The following is a 27,425-nucleotide window of genomic DNA, read 5'->3' on the forward strand; positions in this document are numbered from 1 at the left end:
TAAAATTTATTTTTGGAATTGTATTCGTCATATTTCCATAAGATTGGGTAATGGGTAATGGAGTAGGATAAATGACCGTAGTTATATGCAGAAAACGACCAACTCAATTTTTTTATCAATGCAGAATGCGACCAAAGCTACTGAGTTAGGGTGTAAGTCACTTTGACAAAAATTAAAAGTTTAAGCTCAATTCACAGTATATGGGGCATTATCTATGAAAAGGGACCTTATTGTCGATGGCGCTTACGCCGCACAGCGTCGCGCAGCATTGTATTTATATCGGCGCATCGTTAATAATGGCGTAAGCGCCATCGACAATAAGGTCCCTTTTCATTGATAACGTCACATATGTTCTAAAAAAACATTCTCCGAGTAGTAGTAGTACTAAATCACTTTATTGTACAGAAACAGGTTTACATGAAATTCACATAAATTTAGGTACCTACAAAGGCGAACTTATCCCTATAAGGGATCTCTTTCAGCTAACTTAAGAAAACGTGTTAATTTTGTAACTCAACAGAAAATTTGTTCAAAAGTTTTAAACCAGTTTTCAAATTAGTCTATATCTAGGGTCTAGGGTTTGTTCTGTCCCTACGTAGTTACTAGTTTCTAGAATGAAGCCCCCAGCTAGACCTAGCTAGATTTTGATGAATAGCGACTGATTGCCCCCCTATAAGGAGATGGCTGGATTGTATAAGTAGCCAAAGATTAATTGGACCAGTTTCGAAATTGCTATTAATACTAGTATATTAATTCAACTAGGTTAAGCTTTCGAGCGCTCATCAAAGTGTTTATCACTTGTCATTTGTTCTTGTATATCTAACTAGTGTAACTAGTGTTTAGTTTTAAGTTTATAAAATACATATGTATGTTTCTGTAAGGTATTTGTAATAACTATGGGCCTTGTTGCCTGATTTAAATTTCTAAATAAATAAATATCGGGTGGAACAGAACGAAGGGCTTCTATGCAAACGGGGAATTGTTTTGGCTACATACTTTATTTTTCACTTATTAAATCACGTTAATCATTCTAACCGTTTTTGAAAGACAGTTTGTTAAACATTAGTGCAATAATCTCTGTTTCAACCCTAGCAAGTAGATCCTATGAATGACATGACATGCGTCAATTTAAAATGTAAATAACTTTATTAAAAAAACATTTTAATGATTTTATTTTACAATTTAATCCAGCTTTACGATTATAATAACTCGATTGTAGATCACTTAGATAACACTATCCTTTCAGCTCAGTCTCTAGAAAAGAAATGTTCCATCCTGTATACGTATGATGAAGATGGACTACATTATTATATACCTACTCTGGGTTTGGGTGCATAATATGGTATCGGCTAGTGGTTTTATCGACCGCTCGTCAAAAAGTTATCACTTGTCATCTGTGCTTGTATATGGGGCATTATCTATGAAAAGGGACCTTATTGTCGATGGCGCTTACGCCGCACAGCGTCGCACGGCATTGTATTTATATCGGCGCATCTTTAATAATCGCGTAAGCGCCATCGACAATAAGGTCCCTTTTCATAGATAACGTCACATATACGTATGATGAAATGGACTACATTATTATACTCTGTTTGTATGGGTATGGGATCGGCTAGTGGTTTTAATTGCGACGCTCATCGTAACAACCACGCCTAGGCATGCAACTATGCAAGTATGCAGTTATGCATTACTATGTTTACTATACCTACTACTACACTATGTTTACTTTATTACTAGGTGCACTTACTTTTACTACCGTCGGAGACCATATAATAAGTTAATGCTAAGCTAAAAAAAAAATATTGTGACGCCAAAGTGTGGAAATTACACTATAAACTAGGTACATATTTTTATAGGAATTTTACGTTTATGTCAGCCAAACGGGGTCCCTTTGTTTCCCATAAAGTTTTAAGTCATAATGTATTGTTTGTCATATTATAATTAGTCATAAAACTGAAACCGTTAAAGTTTCAGGATTTTCGTAAGGTTATCTTATAGATAGGTTAGGTTAGGCTTGATTTATGGCAATCCTAAAGTGACGCGTTTCTGAACCAAATGAATTATGAGTATTATGACTAACGAAAATGCGGGCAAACTATACATTATGACTTAAAACTTTTTGGGAAACAACCTAGCCAAACTTTGCGAGACTCTTACAAAAATCTAAATTGAGATTTTTTGCTATCGCTCCTGTATATCCGAGCGATACGTAGAGAGATCTTCCTATCTATTGTTCGTTCCGTACAAATAGCCATACATTTGACGTGCCGTGCAAAAATCGGCAGACTGCTTTGTACAAAAAACCGGCCAAGTGCGAGTTGGACTCGCGCATGGAGGGTTCCGCACCATCAACAAAAAATAGAGCGAAACAAGCAAAAAAACGGTCACCCATCCAAGTACTGACCCCGCCCGACGTTGCTTAACTTCGGTCAAAAATCACGTTTGTTGTATGGGAGCCCCACTTAAATCTTTATTTTATTCTGTTTTTAGTATTTGTTGTTATAGCGGCAACAGAAATACATCATCTGTGAAAATTTCAACTGTCTAGCTATCACGGTTCGTGAGATACAGCCTGGTGACAGACGGACGGACGGACGGACGGACGGACGGACGGACGGACGGACGGACGGACGGACAGCGGAGTCTTAGTAATAGGGTCCCGTTTTTACCCTTTGGGTACGGAACCCTAAAAATGACCCAGTCCTCCAGTGCCCCAGGCTGGAATCGCACCAGCGTCCCTGCTATCGCGGCAGGTGCCTGTTGCCACTCGGCCACCGGGCCACAACGGCGCAGGTCGAATTTTTCCAAGGATATGCACTTCTTACTGAAGGCTTATGGCGCCCCTCTAAGAAAGAAAAAAAATCAGCCTATATACGTCCCACTGCTGGGCACAGGCCTCCTCTCACTCGCAAGAAGGCTTGGGCTATAGTCCCCACGCTGGCCCAATGCGGATTGGGGACTTCACATACACCTTTGAATTTCTTCGTGTATGAGAAAAAAATATTTTCTGAGAATTATTTATTTTGTTATAACACGTATAAAGCTTCTCCAGTTACCAAATGCTCCAAGTTCTCAAAATGCACCGCCTGCATAGAAGGGAAGATGGCACAAATATCTCGGCGGGCGTGGCGCGGCACGGTTGCGCAACCACAGTTGCGAGACAATTGTGGCCAGGCTCCACTTTAAGCGGATAAACACACTAGAATAACTATACAAGTCTGACTGAACCCCCAAAGTGAAACCCCAAAGTGTTACAATAGGGATGATGACACATGTTGAATTTTATAACAAAATCTAGTAAAATAGATAGCAAATGAGCAATTTATCACAATATTGTGGATATTAAAAAAATATATGGAAATAATACAAAAATACAGCACCTGAAAGTTTCAAAATTTAAGTTTTTTTTTTAACTTTCAAAAACGAAATAAGTAAGGATACCATTCGATTCCTCACATTTTATCCAAAAAAAGATTGTAAGTAAAGCAACTATATACATAAACGCAATATTTCACCGACAAAAATGCAATTTTCTTGTTTTGTTCATACTTCACGATGCGACCTGAGTGACCTTGACGTCACGTTCACATAGCGATTTATTAGGGGCGTTTCTCGAGTGAAGTACGACTGTCGGACTTTGACTATCATTTCTGACTTTTGTATTGCTTTAATGAAACCCATTGGTCCCATTAGGCATTTGATCCTAAAAATAAACCTGATTGATTGATAGCATAAATCATAGGTTCCCAAACTTTTTTGGGCCACCGCCCACTTAGGTGTCAAAAAAAATTTCAGCGCCCATCATCACGGAATAATAGCGGAATTAAAGTAGTAGTAGTAGTAGTATTTTAGATTTAAGCTAGTTTTTAATTTCTTTTAGTAATACACTGTATATATCTTGTTTGTAAATAAATGATTATAAAAGTAGGTACCTAGAAAAACTATGAACGTCTACCGATACTTCTTACTATTTTTTCATAATGTTTGTTTTCACAGTATTTGCCATTTTGGCGCCCCCCTATGAGTTGGCGCCTAGAGCGGCCGCTCCACTCGCTCTAGCCTAGAACCGGCCCTGATGACAGTTTCGAAGTATCCCGCTAGAACTAGCACCGAACCAACATCAAGTAACTATGTTGTATACGCTAAGGCCACACACGAACACGTTCGCAAGTCGTTTTTAGGTTACACGATCCACGGAAAATGGTCCAATTAGGCTTTGAAAGCATAGTAGGTATCATGCGATTTTAGTTAATTTACACATCAATAAAAGTAACTTTAAAAAAAATGTACGATCTAAATTAACTAATGACAAAAGAAATCTTAAAAAATAAACTAAAATACGAGTAAAACACAAATTACTCAGTTCAGCCGAAAAAATCGTTCCGCGACCCCTCCGATGCAAAAGTGCCCATTTACGCTCGCTGCGTTCCCACGTTGAACCGCGACCTTTGCATCAGGAAGAACCCAGACCTTTTATTTAGTTTAAATATAACATTTAAAAATTTCGCGTTATATGTCGGGTCTATCGCTAATTTATTATGTTACATTTATTTTCGACCACGACCTGTGTAACCCGAGTCGAATCGTCGTTGAAAAACACCCCTTGTACCTAACTACATCCGTCATCAATATTCGTCGTATATATGTATGTAAATACATTTAAAAGTGGAATAATTACTGTCTTGGGTGAGACTCGAACTCACGGCCTCTGGATATATACTGCCGTATTCGAACTTCAAGATATTCACAAGAGACGTACTAGATCCATTCTAGATACGTTATAGTTTAAATTTCAACTAGTTCTCTTTTGCAGCGCAATTCGGGCAACCAATGTTACTTTTACGATAGATCGTGTTAGATATCTATTAGATGCGAATTAGATCTCTAAGTAATATCTTGTGGAAATCGTTCAAGAGTATCTGTGTATCTAACCTAACGTGTCAAATTTGACAGGTTAGGTCTTAAACATATCGTTATCGTATCTTGGCGATGTCTATTACTAAATCCGAATCGGGCCCATTTTCCAGCGCTCTGCCATCTGAAGCCACCAAGACCTCATCCATAGCCAGAAAGTCTCACCCAAGACAGTAATTTTTCCACTTTTAAATTTATTCTAAGCTTAATAGCATCGTACGCAGTCGTATCTGCTTGTTAAAAATTAAAATTATATGTAAATACCTACGTCGTCATTGAAACGCTGAACCGATTTAGATGAATTTTGCTATGCAATATGGAGATAGTTTGAGACCCGAGACAGGACATAGGATAGGTAGGTTTAATAAATAAACATCATCATCTCACTCAGGCAAAGTCGCGGGCAGAAACTAGTCCTATACAAGTTTTGTCGTAGTCTTACAAATGACCTGAACGCATACATATTATTGCGCGTGACCGGCCCCGTCACGGTGTAAGACTATAGTTTTTACTGCATTTATTCCTACTACCATATACGCTGCAAATTGTCTGCATTTATTACTTTTTAGAGGCCCGTATGAAGAAACTCAGTTATACGTATGAAAAAATGTGTAAATACGAATTAATAATCTCTCGCTAAATCACTCATGGTAAATTTACATGGTTAATTGATAGAGACAGATTAATAAAAAAGGAGGCAGACAAAGTTGCGGGGGGAAGTTATTTTAAACGTATACGACATCATAAATATGTATTTAGAATATTTTATAGTACCCTACACCTTTGCTAAACCATAAAAGTTTTTGCACACATGTGGCATAATGTCATCCATTGTTGCATTTTCAAGCGTTTATTAAAACAAATCATCATAATTATGGATCATTTATGCAATAATAAGCGATTTTAATTCATAATTATGATGATCTTTAACAGGAAGTAGTATTTTAATTTAACGTACGTTTTTTAACGTAGTTGTTCTACGGATCAAACATCAAACATCAAACATCAACATTTATTCAGCAAATAGGCCACAAGGGCACTTTTACACGTCAACATGGAATTTACATACAGCAAAAAAAAAAAAACACATCTACAATTATAAAATACAACTTTCTAAGCCGCAAATATAAAATCAAACTAAAGTATTACACAGAGATGTATAAAGTCTCTAAATGTCGAATTACAAAAAAAAAAACGCTATAACAATAGTATTGAAAAAAAGAACACAAAGATACAAAACTATAATCTAAAATTATTTAGAGATGTAAATGTCTCTAAGTGTCATCATAACTAAAAGATTACAAATATATAGTAGTTAATCAAATTATCCTTAGAGATGTATAGGGTCTCCAAGAGTCAAAATCCTGTATACCTAATTAAAACATTCATTAAGTAAGAAAATGACAATAAAAATAAAATAGCATACGAGAACCGAATGATGTGTGTCTGTGTCCATGTAATTATCCTCAAAAATAGAGTAACTAAATATAATAGCTCGTGTTAGCTTAAATAGACCAGTCTCCACAAACAGCACCCGTTCACGAGTATGACGCGTATCTCAGCCATCGCCTCTCTCAACCTTCATTCGGGAAAGTGGCGACCCGATCAACAACGCCACCGTAAGCAAAGACTTTTAAGCGAGCATGACATATTCAAGCTGCCGGGCCATATTAATATTTAAATTGTAAAAACGTATAACTGTGAGACACAACATTTTGTTCTTGTATGTTACATAAAAAAACGGTAAATCTTCACATAATTACCAAGCTAAATGCCCTATATTGACTTAGAGATGTATAGGTCTCTAAGTGTCGGAATCATTAAAAATATAAGTATGTACAAATAAAATAAAAATAAAATTAAAACTAAAACTTAGAGATGTATAAGGTCTCCAAGTGTATGTGTAGGATATTCAGTGCACCTGTTCTGTAATTAATCTTAAGAGTAATAAAAAAGGCTTGTAAGGTCAACGTGATGTGTTAGGTCTCGCGGTTTATGGCCTCTCCAAACGTCACCGATAATCGAATGCGATTTGAAATTGCGGCATTTGACCGATCGATTGAATTCGTCTCTTACTTAGCCAGTAATTATCTGGGTTCATCAACTTTTTCTTGTCGCACGTTGCTATGGTTACGAGTACGGTCTCCTGTGTCCACAGACAAGACATCCTCTAGACTGAGCACTAGTAACGCTACCCCCTCTGCCACTATATACGGTAGTTTTACTCCATCTTCGAGTCAAAGTGTCAGAATCCCGTGCCGTGATTGGTCCGTGTCTTTGAACGGACCAATCACGGCACGGGATTCGCTCACCTCGTCCCCCCGCACCTCCGTATTTTTGGCAGCATCGGCTTCATGAAATAATTGCTCTAAACTCCGTCTAGAGGATTCCTAGTCTATGCCTGTGTCGCTCTTAAAATTCTAGGTTTTTTGTATTTAAATGATTCAAACTTGCATTTTATGGTAGTTAAAGTCCGTCAACCAAATCTTGTCAGTAGTAAAAGGCGGCAAATTTGAAAAATCGCGGGTTAGCAACACTGTGTTCAAATAATTCCAAAACGCGTGTCATCTGTGTTTTATCTGTGGAATGTGGATCGTGAATGACAGCCGTCACCTTATTTGTTTTCATTCTGAATCGTTTCTGTTTCAAGAGATATTTCTGCTGTCACCATTAAATACCAATACATTAAATAAGAATAAGCAAAGCTAAGGGGCCTACAATGTAAAATCATGCTCGTTGATGGTAAACATTACTGAAACAAACAAACAAGTACTGGAAGAACTCTTTCGAACTTTTAAGATTATGTTCAGTTTTTTTTGTTTTAGGGTTAAAAGGCATAAATAAAATTAAAACGTATGCCTAAATCTATCCAACAAGACCATAAATTGTGTCCTGGAAACCGTCCATAGGCCCACATGTCTAATATTTTCAGCAATCAGTTGTGACTATTTACAAAGGTAAACCTTTTAAACAGTATTAAGAGCCTTGATTATATCGCCGTTCTTTCGCAATATCTACCTAATCCATACATGTTTGTTGCAGGATTAAATCTTGCCCAATATAAGGCGTTCGTAGTAGGTAGTATCTCTTCAGACAATACTTACCTATGGCGGTTTATGTACGTGTACAACGCAACCAAGTCGAAAAGTGACCCTTATCTTATTTACCTTTAAATTAAATAAACACCGAAATATCAGTTGTTTTATTTTTAATATGTATATTGTACAATATATGCCAATCAAAAAAAATACACAGGTATGTCATATTCATCCAGAACAGTACACTAATTTACATTAACAAGTGGCATATTATATTGTAAATAACAAATATATGCACTATCTAATTATCTGCATTTTGATATGATTTTATTTTAGTAAACTTAGAAGACATAGATAGGGAACAAAGAGAATATAAGCACTACGATAGGTAGTTGTATTTGATATCTTCAAATTTGTTCATCATTTTGATTAACATTGTTTTAACATCGCTTTTAAATTGTCCGTCCATCGTCCATGTTTCAATTTTTTTCAATAAACCGCGAGTGACAATTTGAATTGACGTACGCAGGGCGCGCTCAGCGGAAAAAAAAAATCTTTTGGTACGATGTACATTGCTGCTTTTCTTAGCGCAATACTGCTCTTTGAGTGTTGCCCTACTTTAGTTTGCTTTACATTGCTCCTGACAAGATTTGGTTGACGGACTATTAAGACCTTTCCATAATGGGACATCTACTGACCATGTTAGTAGAACATGGTACAGCAGTTCTTCTAACAATCTATGGTACTATTGTCTCTCCTCGCTGATGGGACAGAATAACAACAAGAAATAGTTGATTGACCCGTCTAGAGTTGCATGCTAATTGTTTTATTTCTATAGGGCGGGGGCCCATATCTCAAAAGCTTGTAACTTGTAATACAACTGGAAGTCCCTTTCTAGCAAAAACTTGTATTACAAGTTGCAAGCTTTTGAGATACGGGCCCCAGGTCGTCCTTCTTGGCCAACCGTCCAAAAATTTCTCGCGTCAATTTTTTTTTGTGTCTACTTTTTCCTAACTAGAACTGATACGAAAATTCCTTTACACGGATCGCCATTATTTTTCTTACATCTTGTAGGTATACCTATCTATTTGAGAAAATTCGACTTAGGGCCGCCGTGACCCGTGACCCGGTTGGCACAGTAGTGGTTTAGGTACCTGTCGCGAATCCAAAGGACGCTGGTTCGATCCCAGCCCTAGGCACTTTTTTCATGGTGAAAAACAATTCGTTCTTGACGCTTCCGATGAACGGATTAAGCACTTATTGATTACATTAAGGAGTATAATGACGGCTGGTTGTGCAAGCGCAAATAGCTGCGATTAGCGGCTTGTATACTAATACGGAAACGGCAAGCGTGAGTCGGGTTTAAGACCGTAGTCCGTAACCCGTACATGATTTCAATTTGTAATCCGCCTAAATCGCATACTAAAATTATACACAGACCTTTCTAAAGAATCACTCTATGGATAGGTGAAAACCGCATGAAAATCCGTTCAGTACTTAAAAACTAGTGCCCACGCCAATTACCGGGATTAGTTGCCAAGCGGACCCCAGGCTCCCATGAGCCGTGGCAAAATGCCGGGACAACGCGAGGAAGATGATGAGTGATACCGTGCAAGAGTTTGACATTTATAGACTTTTATTTGAGCCAATCAAAACTTTTATTGACCAATCACTACTTTTTTTTTAAGCGGAACTGTGTATTGGGTAATTTCAAAGCTGCGGGCGGGTTACGGATAAGGGATAGCTGTCAGTGATATGTGTCAGAAATTCAGAATTGTCAGATAAAGCTTTTATCTTCAGTCACTCTAAATTTGACAACCCGTCACGCGGTTCTCGACCAAAGAGTCGAAAGAGCTGCTATCTTACGATAAATAAGTCGAGTGATTGCAACCGCGCTGCAATCTTACTCTAAGTCGAATGAATGCGATTCTGATAACTAATATCTTTCAACTATTTGGCTATTCATACGACACTCTTCCGATATTCATTCAACTAAAAAAAGCGGCCAAGTGCGAGTCGGACTCGCCCATGAAGGGTTCCGTATTTAGGGGATTTTGACGTATTAAAAAAAAAACTATATACTAGATCTCGCTCAAACCAATTTTCGGTGGAAGTTTGCATGGTAATGTACATCATATATTTTTCACCTCAGCAGCTCGAACAAGGGTACTTTGTTACTTAAAAACAGTGAGCAAAATCGCATTTTGCTCACTGAGTGAGACAAAATGAGCAAAATGCGATTTTGCTCACTCAGTGAGCAAAATGTGATTTTGCTCACTGTTTTTAAGTAGCAAAGTACCCCTGTTCGAGCTGCTGAGGTGAAAACTTAATTGTTGGTATATCTTAAGAAAACATGAGTGAATAGGTAAGTGATGAAGAAGGAATACATTTTTCGGGTTCTCTAATATGTTCTCACTGCTGAGGTGAAAAGTTTTGTGAACTACACGAGATCAAAGTTATTTACATCTCGTGCGCTTTCGAGTCCCTTACTACGCTCAAGATTCTAAATTAGATTCACTCGCTACGCTCGTGAATAGTATAGGATCTTTCGCTTGCACGGGACTCAAAATAAGCACTCGAAGAAATATCAAACTTTGATCTCTTGTTGTTCAAATATTTTTTATCTCTTATTTTAGAAGTTACGGGGGGGGGGGGACACATTTTACCACTTTGGGAGTGTCTCTCGCGCAAACTATTCAGTTTAGAAAAAAATTATATTAGAAACCTCAATATCATTTTTGAAGACCTATCCATAGATACCCCACACAATACAATACAATACAATACAAATCCTCTTTATTGCACAACCTCAGAATAAATGTACATGGAAACACAAATAATACATGAAGACAGAGGTAAACAACAGGCGGGGCCACACGTATGGGTTTGATGAAAAAAATTTTTTTGAGAGTCAGTTCTAAGTATGGGGAACCCCCAAAATTTATTGGTTTTATTTTTCTATTTTTGTATGAAAATCTTAATGCGGTTCACAGAATACATCTACTTACCAAGTTTCAACAGTATAGTTTTTATAGTTTCGGAATAAAGTGGCTGTGACATACGGACGGACGGACAGACAGACAGACAGACAGACAGACATGACGAATCCATAAGGGTTCCGTTTTTTGCCATTTGGCTACGGAACCCTAAAAATGCTGAGTTTCGTCTTATTTCGTTGCTGACTGAACCCTGAATTAACGAATCATTATAATTGCAATATTAAGTGGTTTAGTTTTACTAATACTAGTAATACTTACCCTTAAACACCGAAAAAGGTAATCGATTAATGTAATTATGTCCAGTTCCATTTCAGTGTTTAAGTTAAGAGTCACACGCAAGTCACGCGACCTATAGTTCGTTTTTTTAGCATTAGAAAGAAGGTAAGCGATCTTGACATGTCTTATAATTGAGAGACGCTTTTTAAAAATCAGCAACTTATACTTATGAAAGCAGAAGAATATAAATGATCGTATTAGATTCATAATTGTTACATATTTGCCGTGACTTATTTTTAAAACATGTTTTTCAATTAAAAGACACATCAAGATTGTTTACCTTTTTTCTAATGCTAAAAAAAACGAACTATAGTCCCCGCCATACAATCGCCGCTACACTCTCATTATGAAATTTGACATGAATAGGGTATTTGACTACTAATCAAATCAATTCCTTTTTTCAATTCAATTAGGTAAATTTAATTCAAAATAGATATACTTTATACAAGCACTTATGAATAGTAATTAGGTATTACATAGGTACATATTATCTTAATCTAACTAGTGGCTCTGTGAGCTGTAGACCTCGCGAGCAGAGCTTAAAACTGAATAAATGTATGGCAAAAATATTTATTTAAATATAGGTATAGTACATGTAATATAAACAAAAAATTAAAAACTACATAAAGCTACAAACAAAAATCAAACGAATACGCTTAACCTGCTCTTGATAAATAAAAAATACGAAATTTTTCATTTTTTCAAAATAAAAAATAAAATAAAAAACAACTACGAAATTTAAGTATAAAAAAATACAAAAAGTTATGTAGCAGTATACAATTACTGGGGATGGAACCAGGGACCTGCCGATGCAAACAAAAAAGCGAACGTTTCAAAATACGCCATTATAGTTCTTACTAAAGCTGACGAAATTTAGCTACTCATTCTCAAGTAAAAACTAAATATCTAAATACCGTCAAAACCAGCGATACAAATTTTCTGAATTTTTGGCCATTTAATCTATAAACATATCGCAAAAAGAAAAAAACTCTTATGATACCGATACGACTATTTGTTTAGGCGGGAGCTATCACGACTCCGCCATTTTGAAAAATTTCCAAAAACCGGATAACAAAAAAAAAATTATTTAGTCATAGAATTCGGTCACAAAATTTCACGAAAATCGGTTAAGAATTGCGACCTGTAGAGGAGAACATCCGACCATACAAAAGCAAAATGCCCGAGTCAAAACGTAGACCTTCGCTACGCTTCGGCCAATTATCAGAGCAATTTATTAATGTTAATATTATTCCATAATAATATTGGATTATTAGACAGATAAAATTTCACAAAAAGATCGTCAAACATAAAAAATAATGTATAAAAAATACTGCTCCAGAATTTCTAGAATAAAATCTAAATGTCAAAAAAAAACATAACAAAAGAAGTACATACATCGGAATATCCATTTCCTCATCAATAATCAAATATACCTAATAAATAAATAATCATTTCGAATAACAAACTGTCAAAACGATTTTGCAACTATGGAATGGAATTTATATGAAACACTAGCATGTGACGTCACAATCAAATTACCTACTCTTTATAGTTTTATACGGGTTTTAAAATAGAAATTGTGTCTAAAAATAACTGCTGTGTACGTTTCTATATTAATCTTCTGGTGCTTTATTTCATGCATGATGTTAAATAATTTATTTTAAATACAGTCTAATACCCTACACTCGCATTCAAGGAATATTTATCTAAGTCTGTTACTAGTTTTCGTTTCTAAAGAACGCTTATCACGAGTAATTTGGTATACTGACCCGCCTGTTTCTATCTCTTTCGCACGCGCATAATTGTATTGCTGTTTCGCTCGCATAGTGTCATTGACCGCCGGCACAGAATAAATAATAGTACTAAGTACAGAAGACTCACTCTCTAATAAAACGCGTCTGTTACGATCAGCACAGATATGGCCGCTGGGTGGCGACAGCGCCACGCGCGGCTTATGGCTTTCCCCAAAATTGGGGCCACATGGATGTACTTTTAGCTACCTGTAGCAAAGCGATGAAATCGCGGAGTGAGACACGCCTGCCGCCGGCATCATGGGCGGAACAGAAATATCATTTTCATTTCTCATGCTCTGAAATAGGGTCATTGTAGTTCTAAAAAGTATGCAGAAAATGATACGTTTCTGCATTAGAGCATTTTAGTCTGCAAGTACAATTCTTTTCCATATTTTATGATATTGAAATTTGGTTTTAAATGGATTATACAATTTCCATTCTGATATTTAACTCCCCATTCCATAAATAACGATACTTTAAGGTTTAAGGTTGTCTGGAAGAGATCGCTCTTTAGCGATAAGACCGCTTGTTCTTACCTCTGTCTTCATGTATTCTGCTTGTCTCTCTGTAAATGTTTTATTGAGGTTGTGCAATAAATTGTATTGTATTGTATACTTTTGCATATTTGTTCTGCTTGTGGTTTTAAAATGAGAGAGTAACTTTTAATGTATGGGAACGCCTTTTTGACGGCGCGTTCACGTGACTCTTAATATGGTTTAGTATTTATGTTTGCAATAGTGCAATGATGCCTATAAATATTTCGTTCAAGCGGATGATTTGGAAGTATAAATTTGAGAAAAAACTGACCAATAGCACGTCGGGCCATGCTTATTGTACCGACGTTGTCTGAACGTCTATTTAGTACGAAATTAAAAAACACGTTATAACATTCATTACCTACAAGTCCTACAACATACTAAAACAACCTATATGTAATCTAGTCTATATTATTTTAGTGTTTTCATTCGATAGCGTGACGTGACGTATGCGTTTGTGTTGAGTGTCATTTTGTATGGTATTTTGAGTTTCCAGAACGTCCCGCTTGGCGCGCTGTTTAAAATCCCATACAAAAATAGACATAACTCAAACGCGAATGCACATCACGCTATCGAATGAAATTTACACTATGGGTTAAAATGAAAAGTGAGTTCCATAATACTATCTCTTATAAGATTTACTTTACTTTTATAAGATTGTTATTTATTTATTTATTTATTTTATTTGTAGATCCAACAGCTATGACATTAACATAGAAATATTATGACTCCTCTACACGATGGGCCAACGCCGGCCACTCCATGCGGTAGAATGAGATAGCAATATCACTTGCTCCCTCTAACGCATAAATGCGTCCCTATGGAGTGGCCGGCGTTGGCCCATCGTGTAGAGGAGCCATTAGTATCCGACCGAAGATTCGGTTTCGGTTTCGGCCAGTTTCGGCCATAAAATCATGTTTCGGCCGTAGTTTCGGTTTCGGCCAAAAAACGGCCGAACCTTTCGGCCAGGCCGAAACATACGAAATAGTACTTCGTACTATGAAACTAAACTATGTGACAAAGACCAACAGTTGGGGAGCAAGTAGGACAACAATATTTATGTACACAGAAATTAATTGGTTTATTAAAGAACACAATTCCCCTAATGATGGCGCCACTATTAAGAGCCAACAGGAGTGGTCATTTCTCCATACAAACGTACTCGACTGTTTCCTCCGTGGGTTTTGAAGCTAGAGCAATGATTTTTTTAACACAGATTAATATTGTATTGTCAATATCTGTGTCGGACCGTTTTGATTTTTTTGATATTTTTGTTTTTTAAGGCGCTAGAGCCCTTCAAAAATGGCCAAAATGGCCTAATTGACTATGCCGCAATGAGAGGCGTGCTATTCAAAATTGACATCAATTTGTCAAAAAAGCAAAACGGTCCGACACAGATAATGTCATAATCATTTATATTTCCAAATTTGGTTACGATTGGTTAAGTTTTGGAGGAGGAAACAGTCGAGTACGAAACCTCGATTTTTGAGATTTTTACGCAGGTTTTTCGCCTTGTCCTTATCGCACTAGTTTTAGGAGCCGCTTCCGTTAGCGAGACGGGTATATTTACCTAAAATATTTAAATCTTAGCTCCTGTTGGCTCTTAATACGTTTATAAAAGCGGTTTAATGAAATTTATTCAACGATTTTAATAAATCTGCAAAAGTTTCGGTTTCGGTTTCGGCCGAAACTAGAGCCAATGCCGAACCTTCGGTTTCGGTTTCGGCAAAAAACATGCTTCGGTCGGACACTAAATATTGTTTCTCTAAGGTCTAAAACAATACACGTTGCTATGCTACTATACAGGGTGGAATTTAATGTGTGTATTGTTACAGGCTTGCGGCCCCCCGGTACAAATGGAGCCGGTAGACTTGAGTCTCAAACGACCCCCCACTCCCAGGAGACGAGGCCGGCCTCCTGGTAAGTACTAATCTAATCATTCTTTTTTTAGACAATTTTAGTGTCCCAGTTCTGGGCAAAGGTTTCCCAACTTTAACGCCGTTTTTCATGTCCCGCCATTCATTGCCATTTCGCTACCGGTATAAACAGTAGTTAGATTCGACTCATCAATTCGTGACATGTGAAATAGACATGCCTTAGTGTAAGGCCTGAGTGGACGCTCGAGTTGGGCGTGCAGCGGGGCGGGGCGTGCGGCGTGCATGTTAAACAAATGCAAGCGTATAGGAGCGGCCTTAGTACACGCTGCTCACATCACGCGTGAGCCCGACGCCACGCTGCACGCCCCGCCGAACGCTCCGCTTCGAGCGTCCACTCAGGCCTTACACTTAAGCAAAATATTGTATCTCATGTTCCGATACTAAACGTCGCAGCCTAGTTTATAGTTTATTTGCAATTAGACTTTAATGTAGAGAAAGCTTGCATATTTCTTAGGGGAATGGGTTTCGTAGTTATTGTTCGTTTTATTCCTTCCTTATAGTAAATAATTTAACTAACAAGACTAAATAGTTGGACCTTATTGTGTATGTGATAAGATCTGTAAAGTGTCTGATACCAGTAGCATAGAAAAAATAATAAGCTTAGAGCATAGAGAAATATAAGTAAAGAAAGCGTGGTAGGTAACTGTATAGTACATCAGTTTTGTTTTCTTACAAAAACGCGAATTATTTCGTAGTCGACTTCTAAAGTCAAGTAGTGGAACTATCAGTACCGCTACTTGACACCAGATGTCACAAGTGTCGCTACTGACGAAAAATGTACTACTAAAACAATTTACAACTAATATTATAAGCAGAAGGAGTTGAAAATAGAGTTCCGGTGCATCCGGTTATAATATTAGCCCAGCCCAAAACCCCAGTATGTGAACTCCCTTATCTCAGTGATTCTCAGTGTGTGTTAGCCTAAGTGCTAGTGAAATCTCTAACAAGGGCTAACCGTATAGTATGGACAGATTTATCGGCCTAGGAAATCTGCATTAACCATCTAACAAGCCAGATACATGATTTATATCTTAGTATATACGACCTATGTGTAACATTGTGGAACTAGAACTAGGTACAGTTAGCATCATAAGTACCCAACGAACTAGAATAAAAGAAAGCTGATTAGAGCTCAAAAATGAACTCATATTGTGCTGAGAGCGACTCAACCTCAGAACTAGTAATAACCTAAATATAATAAATAAGATAATAACCTCTTTAATATTTTCTGTAGACTCAACTGGGGCCCGATTTTTGAATTTCGATCGCTCGATTTTGTCACCCGAAAATCGGTGGAAAACGGCGAAAATTATGCTGATTTTTGAAATACGAGCGATAGAAATTTAGAATCTAGTGGTGTTGATCATTAGTAGAATTTAAATGCCTAGCAGTGGAGATATTATTGAACGAAAAACACGAAATCGAGCGGTCTAAATTCAAAAATCGGCCCCATGTACTGCGCGTCGCTCGACAACGTCAAACAGAAGTTTGATATTCATCATCTTCCTCGCGTTGTCCCGGCATTTTGCCACGGCTCATGGGAGCCTGGGGTCCGCTTGGCAACTAATCCCAGTAATTGGCGTGGGCACTAGTTTTGACAAACAGAAGTTTGATATATATAATTTTATTTTGGCCAACATCTAGTGATCAATCACACCTTTTTTAGGGTTTCGTACCTCTTCTGTTGGTTTTATTGTTTGTCTCTCTATGTAACACAATTCAGAATGTGTACTTTTACATATACAGGGTTGCCTGTAACACGAGCAAATAATTAAAACATATGTTATACTCCTCAAACTATAAAACTTTTGTTTAACAAGTTTTAAAAATTATGAATTCTTTAGACTTCTTTTTCATACAAAATAAATATTGCCTTCGATGTACGCTGACATCAGTGTGTTTGACGTTGATTGTCACGACTTAAACATAACAAAATTTGCAATACATTGCGTGTTACATTAAATTTTAAAGTGTAATAAAAATGTTGGTCAGTTTGGGGAGTACAGAATACGGTTTAATTTATTGCTCCTGTTACAGGAAACACCCTGTATATGTAATATGTATATCGAAAATTATTAGAGGATGGCCGATACTTTTAGCGCTTTGGTGTATCGTATCTACATCTACTGTTGACGACTGTACCTACTAAGAAGCATATACAGTGTGTGGCCTACAACACGGGCGAATAATTAAAACGTAGATTCTACTCCTCAAACAATAAAACTTTTGTTCAACAACTTTTTGAAATTATGTAGTCTTAAAATTGTCCCTTTTTCAAACAGTCAGTCTTGTCACCGTACAGGCATAATCAATTTCGTAATACATTGCGTGTTCGAATAAATTTTAAAGTGTTTTAAAATACAAACCACAAGTTATTTTTAAAAGTCGCTGAACAAACATTGTCTAGTTTGAGGAGTAGAATCTACGTTTTAATTTTTCGCCCGTGTTGTGGGCCACACACTGTATATATATATCTAAGAGCAACACTTCACTGATCGTGGATGAGCCTTATGTCTTCACAGTAAGGTATATGTTCTGTCAGTTAACTGTGGACGATGCTAGTAGCAGGCAATGATCTTTTAGTAGCAGGCTAGTAGGCAATTATTTATTAGAATACAGAAGAAAGTCACAGCGTATTGTGGCCGTGTTAGTTTAATATAGACTATTCATTCCTTACGATTAAACTATTTAAGAAGTAGTAAATATTGATAATGAGATGACTTGGTAGTGTACTGTGTGCAGTACAATAATCGTGAAACTAATGGCTTTCTGAGCTAATCTGTCTTTATGCATAGCATAAAACTGAATGACTGTACCTGTCTGAGGGTAGATTGTCAGGGGGGAGGGGTAGCTGATTGGCAGACTGTGGTTCCGCCGTTTTGAAAAAAAAAAAAAACTGGCCAAGTGCGAGTCGGACTCACGCACGAAGGGTTCTGTGCCATTACGCAAAAAATGGCAAAAAATCATGTTTGTTGTATTGGGGGCCATTTTTTTTTATTTGTTAATTACAATGTTACTATGTACGTACGTATGTGTTTCTATGTACTCAGAATCACGAGCTCTTTCTATCCTAATAGGAGAAAAAAGTGTCCCAAGGCGGTCACGGAATGGAAAGATCGAAAAATGTATGGAAATTTTGGGACACTTTTTTTCTCCTATTAGGATCAAAAGAGTTCATGATTCTGAAGTTCTGAGTAGAAATAACATAAAAAATCCTAATTTTTAATGAAAAAAGTGTAGGGGACAACTTTAAATAAAATGGTCCATTTTTTTTTTAATTTATTGAATAATACAAGTTACATGCATGTTATTATTACATGGGAGCCCCAATTAGATATTTATTTTATTCTGTTTTATCAATTAATCTTAGCCAAAGGCAAAGTCTAAATTGGCCCCAATTTGACACAACACAATCTTGTCCATGTCAAGATTGTTAAGTACCAGCATCCGATAAGGCAAATAACGTGTTTTAATTCGTACACTCTCCTAAATGCACTAAATCGTGTAACGCCATGTACGCTAGTGCGTCTTAGGCTGGTACACACAGTTAGGACAGCTACATAAGGGCATTTTCATTTCAAGAACACAGCGTACTCCCGTCTTAAAGGCCGGCAACGCCCTTGTGACATCTGGTGTCAAGTAGCGGTAGTGATAGTTCCACTACTAGATGCTAGATGCTAATAGTCTTTTTGGTACTAAAACTGATGTATGGAGTGAGCACTCTATGTATTTTTTTCTCTATGCTGTTACCAATAAATTTCTGATTCTGAATTGACGCTTCTTTCAAGCGGCCTACTCATTACCAGTCCGCCGGACGATATCGGTCTGTCAGTTGTTCGGAACTGTCAACTTTTTGTGCTAACTGACAGGCCGATATCGTCCGGCGGACTGTTAATCAGTGGGCCGCTTCAGTGTGTCCTACGCCTTACTGCACTACATCCGATTTATCAACGATACACTTTACAAGACAGCTTATGTTGATACACAACTAATGTCGCTTACGACCTTCTGTCCGAGGGAAGATAACGTCCCTTTCACTGGAGTTTACGTTAATTAGAGTTACGTCGATGTTTAATGTTTTGGTGTAAGTACACATTTTACTATGTAAGCTTTACTTAGGAACGTATAGTACGGCTACCATCAGTTTGGCACTGACATAAACGCCGTCGAGAACGTAATTTACTTTCCGTACATCTCGTTCGTACTCGCATATTAGTGCAAACGAGATGTATAGAAAGTAAATTACGTTCTCGATAGCGTAAATGTCAGTTTTGACACTGTCAGTGACTCATGGTAGTCATGGTACGGGCTTAGTTGTGCAAAATATTTTAGTTGCAAGTTTGGCAGGTGAAGTAGAGGCGTGAAGTAGACGCCATCTACACGAGTATAGACCAAAAGTATGACGCCATCTATTCGAGCATAAATTTTCTTGGTTTTCCGAGGCACGTTTTTGTCTTAGACTTCACTACATAGTATAAAACAAAGTCGCTTCCCGCTGTCTGTCTGTCCCTATATATGCTTAGATCTTTAAAACTACGCAACGGATTTTGATACGGTTTTTAGGGTTCCGTAGCCAAATGGCAAAAAACGGAACCCTTATAGATTCGTCATGTCTGTCTGTCTGTCCGTCTGTCCGTCTGTCCGTCTGTCTGTCCGTCCGTATGTCACAGCCACTTTTCTCCGAAACTATAAGAACTATACTGTTGAAACTTGGTAAGTAGATGTATTCTGTGAACCGCATTAAGATTTTCACACAAAAATAGAAAAAAAACAATAAATTTTTGGGGTTCCCCATACTTCGAACTGAAACTCAAAATTTTTTTTTTCATCAAACCCATACGTGTGGGGTATCTATGGATAGGTCTTCAAAAATGATATTGAGGTTTCTAATATCATTTTTTTCTAAACTGAATAGTTTGCGCGAGAGACACTTCCAAAGTGGTAAAATGTGTGTGTCCCCCCCTGTAACTTCTAAAATAAGAGAATGATAAAACTAAAAAAAATATATGATGTACACTACCATGTAAACTTCCACCGAAAATTGGTTTGAACGAGATCTAGTAAGTAGTTTTTTTTTTTATACGTCATAAATCGCCTAAATACGGAACCCTTCATGGGCGAGTCCGACTCGCACTTGGCCGCTTTTTTTATAGATAGAGTGATTCAAGACGAAGGTTTACATATGTATAACTTGTTAACCCGTGCGAAGCCGGGGCGGGTCACTAGTTACTTACGGAGTTTTTGGTGATACCCTCGTGCGTGCACCAGCGCCACCTAGCGGACTCCCGAAATAAAAATAGACCCTTACAACTCCTTGTATGTACACGTACAGTCAGCAGCAGTTGCTGAGCGGGCGAGGTGTTCAAAATGATCTTGACGCGACTTTATTGTTAAGAGAATAAGAGCGTGCTAAGGTCATTTTGAACACCTCGCCCGTTTAGCAACTTCTGCTGCTGACAGTATGTATGTTACATACAGTTGTATGTAAAGTAGGCATCTTCTTTATAATGTTATTAGTACTTATAATCGTGAACTAGGGGAGAGCGAAGGTCGCCTGCTGTCGGCTTGAGCCGGATCTCATGTTTTACATTAAAAAAACCGGCCAAGTGCGAGTCGGACTCGCGTTCTAAGACTCCCGTACATTATACCTACAATTTATAACAATATCAAAAACTAAGTAATTAATTCCGACTCACGCTTGACTGCACATTTCTAATAGGTTTTCCTGTCATCTAAAGGTAAAGAACTATTTTGTGTAGGTATTTTTATCATAATTTTAGACCCAGTAGTTTCGGAGATAAATGGGGAGGGGTGTCGGACAGACAGACAGACGCACGAGTGATCCTATAAGGGTTCCGTTTTTTCCTTTTGAGGTACGGAACCCTAAAAATATACTTGATAAACACTTGCACTTAAAGACCAGTCTCTTTAACCGACTTAGAAAAGGATAACTTAACTGGCCGAGTATGCTTTTTTTGTAGACAGTTTTGGCATTTGTAAAATTTCAGTATGAACTAGCAAACCCGCCCCGGCTTTGCACGGGTCACACAAAACCTTAACAAATTATACACCTAATCCTTCCTCAAGAATCACTCTATTGATAGGTGAAAGCCGCATGAAAATCCGTTCAGTAGTTTTTGAGTTTATCGCGAACAAACATACAGACGCGGCGGGGGACTTTTTATATGGTGTAGTGAATAGTGATAGTAATCATTTAAGTAATATAAGCTACCGGACACTTATATACAAATATTAAATCGGCCAGTAAACGCGTTTAAACATGTACTTTACTAGTAATTTTATATTTAACTTACATATAAATGTGTGATTATAATTTTTACTGCGTTGTCGACCTCTGACATTGTCACAGTATAGTTAAGTGAACAGTAGGCACATTTGCACTTCTATTATTTCTATACCCCGATTTGACGGGTAAAAATTATTATTATTCAGGTTTTATATTTACCTTACAGTCGATCGCATTTCCTCTCTATCACACCAATAAATTAGTGCGAGCGAGATAGAATGCGGTCGAGTTTACGCAATCGCTAACGTAAACGTCAATTGTCAACTCGTGGTACGGCTGGTCCACTACCCTTTTAAACTAGGTAGGTATCGATATTCTAGTTCCCTACTTGAATGTATATATAAAAACGAACCTTATCTCCATCTAAATAAGGTTGGAAATCATCTAAACTCATAATCTAAGCGCTTTAGCCTTTATCTATGCATGGAATACTATAAAAGTTGATTTAGTACAGAGCGCGACGCACTAGTATTCAATTTACACTCATAGGGAAGCCGATGGTTTGACCAGATAGCTGCTGATATAGATGCTTATCATAATATGATAAGTGACACTTGGTTATTTCGGCCAATAATAACTACATATATTTAAAAAAAAGTGTCCCAAGATTTTTATTTCCATTCCGTTACCATTTTTCGTAGACTTTGTATGACGGTAACGGAATAGAAAGCTCGAATAATGTATGAAAATTTTGGACAATTTTAATTTTATATCAATGTTTAAAAACCTATAAAAGTTGATTTAGTACAGAGCGCGATGCACTTTCATTGAATTTACATAAATACGGAAGCTGATGGTTCGACCAGATAGCTGGTGATACTGATATACTCGTCTAGATGCATATCTAAATATGATAAGTGACACTTAGTTATCTATTCTAGAGATTATAATTAGTTTACTGTAAATTAGGAAGTTTCCGTGTGTTCGTAATTTTATTTAACTTTTTTTTTATTTAAAATTTAATATTAATAAAGTGGACACAAAAATTGGGAATGGATGTAAAAAATACAAAACCTCAAAGGTAATTAAGCTTAGAATAAATTTAAAAGTGGAAAAATATCTTGGGTGAGACTTGAACTCACGGCCTCTGGATAGATACTCTGGAGTTCAAGTCTCACCCAAGACAGTAATTTTTCCACTTTTAAATTTATTCTAAGCTTAATAGCATCGTTCGCAGACGTTTCTGCTTGGTAAAAACTCAAAGGTAATTTTTTATTAACTAAAAATGTAAAAATAATAGTACTTACCTACTATTCAATTTTCTTTGTTGAACCTAATTGTGTTTGGTGTTTTTAGAATTGTCACGATTGGTATTATTTATTGCCTGTGACAAGCTAAGTACAGTCAGCGATAAAAGCTTGTAACAAAAATGAAATTTTTGCCCAAAACTTATTTATTGTCTGAGTTATGATAATGAAAATTTAATATGTACATAACATATAATTTTGAACAGAGTTACCGTAATATAATTGATTTATAAAATACATGTAATCCATAGATCTTAATCCTATATCTCCTGAGATCGTCAGAGCAGATAGCAAGTGATATAATAGCAGATGGCTATCTAACACCTTATGAATTTAGACTTTAGAGCCGTTCCCATTTCAAATTATGGCTATTGGCCTGTATGAAGTGAGTAACAGGGATGGATATACTATGTTTTTAAAATGAGGGAAATCCTTAAAGGCTTCGTCACACAGGCGCGTTTTCCGGGCGGGGCGTGAGCGGGGCGCGCCGCTTTTACATATAAAACGCTCACGCCCGGTCACGCGCCGCCCGGATAACGCGCCTGTGTGACGAAGCCTTAATAGTTATTTACGATACAAGTGCGGAAAGAACTGTGTATCGTATATAACGTTTTACAGTACATTTACAGATACACAAGATTCACTCTCTAACAAAACGCGTCTATTACGACAGATATGACCGCTAGGTGCAAGCGCGAGCAGGCGTTCGTTCCGTAGCGGTGCGCGGCAACTACTATGGTTTGACACCAAAATTGGTGTAGGCCGCATGTACTTGTAGCTACTTGTAGCGATGCCACGAAATCGCGGAGTGAGTCACGCCTGATTTGCCTTAATCGGATAGCTTTTTAGGTAGGTACTTATATCACGTAATCTCGTCTGCTACGCGCAGGAATCTACCAATAGCCACTCGTTGTAATCCAGAGGTGCGGAGAAGAGATGTGGATTACAACTTACTACCAATTCTATTGGATGATTCCCGCACGTTTCCTCTCATCTCCGCCTCAGTGGAAAGGCAGCCTAATCGACAGACGCAACAAATGTAAGTTAACCGAAACAGGAATATTTGCCATTACAAAAAAATTGCACAACTAATATTACCTAAACGTCTAGAATTCTAGATCGTTATAACATACTAACAAGCATAACTATTGAGTAAATAGGGTACAATAATAATCAAGTTACGAAAGCTGAACTAATACAATGGCAATTCTTAATAAGGAATAGAACCATATTTATTATACTTTATTATTTAAATATGAAATAGTTGAAAGTGTAATCTATTACCATTAACACAGAATAAATAATAGTACTACGTACAGAAGGCTCACTGTATAACAAAACCTTACCCTTTAGGTACGGCAAACGGCAACTAGGGGTACAACACTCAATATTTGCATTTCCTATAGTCAAAATGCCTCGCCACAGGGCGGACACGCATACATCAAAAATCATTTGCGTTTATATGTGTGCACGGCACGTCTGTACACGCGTCATTGTATGTGTGGGTAAGTCGCTGTACTGAGAGTACGCCAGAAGTCCGCCAGATTCATGTCGCGGGGCGAGGTAATGCGAGTCAGGGCGGGGCGGTGCGTGGCCGTTCTGTATGATAATACTATTACTTATTCGTGCTATGGTACAGCCAGCAAATTTGTTATTCAGGCCAGTATTCTTTATTTACCTATGAAGTTGTGCACAAAATAACCTTGCTGACTGTACCCGTATAATCTAACGAACCTATAGCTTCTAAAACCGGCAATACCAGCGCATTGTCCTCACAACATCATATCTCACACGATTTCTAATAATTATTTATAACAGTACTTAGGGCCCGTGTACACTCGCCGTCAGATATATCGGAGCGGCCAAAGCGCTCATAAATATCTGAACACGCGACTCTTTTGTCAGGGCGTTAGAATGCGTGTTCAGATATTTATGAGCACATTGGCCGCTTATATACTTAGAATCGGACCAAGCTAACTCTGTAGTGACGAAACTGTTGCCATTGTTGCCATATATTGACAGATTTGTCTGACAGATACAAGACAGATTTGACTGATGACGTACGTATGTACGTACGTACTGATGTATGTATGATAATTTTGAGTAAAATTTTCGCTAATAGGTACTGGCAGGTCATTTCTACATTGTGTAGCTGTCACGTAAAATGTTTGCAAACATTTGGAATCACTTCAGATTATTAAAATCAAACAATTCTTTTTTTTTAATGTGCTCAAACAAAAAAAATTGAAGCAACTGCCATAGGTATAATAGTAAACTTCCGTCAAAAATTTATCGATATCGACAATTATTCGTAATTCGTACACAAGCAAGTATCGACAATGAAAGATGGAAAGGCGCTGCACTACGCATGCGCGGAAACTGTAACGGGCGCGGCAGATGGTCCGCGGCCCTCACGACTTCAATCCACACACATATATACACTCACACACACATACATTACACTTGTGGTCAACGAGTGTGTGTACTTGTCAGTATTAGCGCCACTTGCACCATTCCACTAACCTGAGGTTAACCGGTTAAACATAGAGTTACCATGGTTACCAGTACAACTTGACAGTAGGTTAACGGTTTAACCGTCTAACCCCGGGTAAGTGGGATTGTGCAAGTGGGCCTTAGAGTAGGCGTGGCTCACTCCGCGATTTCGTCGCTTTGCTGCAGGTAGCTAAAAGTACATCCGTTCCACACCAATTTTGGTGGCTAGCCATAAGCCGCGCGTGGCGCTGTCGCCACCTAGCGGCCATATCTGTGCTGATTGTGACAGACGCGTTTTGTTACAGAGTGAGTCTTCTGTACCTAGTACTATTATTTATAGGCAGAGACCAGCAGTTATGTAATATTAATTATATGCTTAAACATAGTTATTAATATGACTTGAAATTCCTCCAAACATATCAAATAACATTTATTACAAGTCACGACTTTGGCTCATGAACTTATAATAAACTCATAAATTTATAATAATTAAGCTTAAAATTATATACGACATGTCGAAATGTTATGTTAATAGATTATTAATATCTGAGAGCTAACACCTAGCTAGATCGACTTTTCGCCCCCGAAAACCCTCATATACCAGATTTCATCGAAATCGTTAGAGCCGTTTCCGAGATCCTCAAAAAATATATCGCTTTTTAGCTATAAGACCGCCTGTTGTTTAACCCCTTCTTTTCTGTATTCTTTGTATTGTTTTCTGTAATGAGGTGTGCAATAGAGGTATTTGTATTGTATTGTATATATTACTTACCTATGTTCTAGAGCTTTTTAATAATGTAGTAGTAGTAGTAGTAGTAAACTCTTTATTGTACAAAAAGGCATATTAAAAATAACATACAATTAGTAAGAAGTACAAAGACGAACTTATCCCTCTGAGGGATCTCTTCCAGTTAACCTTTGAGTAGATGAGTGGAGAAAGTGAAAAGAGGGTGACAAATGCAGCAAAATGTACAACAAGGTACCAGAAAGATAAAGGATATAAATACATACAAAATCTATAGGATAAACATACATATATTACACAAAAAGGAATGGGGAAAATACACTAAAAATTGGAAAGAATTAGAAAGATATAAAGCAACTATACAATAGAAATATAGACAAATTAATCAGTCAGATCAGATAGCCATAGCTTCTTTAACCTCTCCTTGAACGACGCAACCGATTGTGCCTGCCTGAGCGAAACAGGCAGCTCATTCCACAGCTTCACTGGACGCACTGCGAAGGACTTGTATCGTCGAGATTTGTGAGGAGGGATGGCAAGTGATAAATTCGCGCTCGAACGCAGACGGTGGCCACTGCCTTCAGCCAGAAATTGAAATTTTTGAGAGAGAGGTATAAAGGAGAAGAAGGTGTAAAAAGAACATTAAAGAGAAGAGAAAGAGTGTGAAGATCTCTACGGCGGCGGATTGGAAGCCAATTGAGTTTTTGACGATAGTAAGACACGTGATCGTACTTCCGTAGGCGAAAATGAATCTTATACAGACATTCTGTAAGCGCTCTAACTTGTCCAGGAGTTCTTCTGTCATGTCAAGATTCGCAGCGTCGCCGTAGTCGAGTAGAGGCAGTAACAGAGACCGGGCCAGCATGGCTTTGGTATCCAGTGGAAGAAAGTTCTGAAGGCGCCTTAAAGAATGGAGAGATCCAAACAGCTTTTTGCTCAAGTAACATGAGGCGCCCAGGAGAGTGTCTGATCCATGGTGACCCCTAGATTTTTAACAGTGGATGAGAAAGGAATTGGTGTACCATCAAAGAAAATTCTAGGTGCCGCCTGGTCAGACAATATGGAGATGTAATGAGGACTTCCCAAAACGATCGCTTGCGACTTCATGGCGTTGACTTTTAAACCGAAAGATGAAGCCCA

The 27,425-nt window shown here is 37.6% G+C and overlaps 1 protein-coding gene across 1 annotated transcript in view; it reads left to right on the forward strand.

Annotated features, from left to right (window-relative positions):
• The window catches only part of LOC134660423 (Krueppel-like factor 3), a 60,292-nt gene that overhangs the window by 9,811 nt on the left and 23,056 nt on the right, over nt 1-27,425 (forward strand). The window contains exon 4 of the mRNA XM_063516164.1: nt 15,392-15,476. Coding sequence (XP_063372234.1) covers nt 15,392-15,476 — 85 coding nt within the window. The remainder of the gene's footprint in view (nt 1-15,391; nt 15,477-27,425) is intronic.

This window comes from Cydia amplana, chromosome 27, assembly GCF_948474715.1.
Source record: "Cydia amplana chromosome 27, ilCydAmpl1.1, whole genome shotgun sequence".
NCBI classification, from domain to species: Eukaryota; Metazoa; Arthropoda; class Insecta; order Lepidoptera; family Tortricidae; genus Cydia; species Cydia amplana.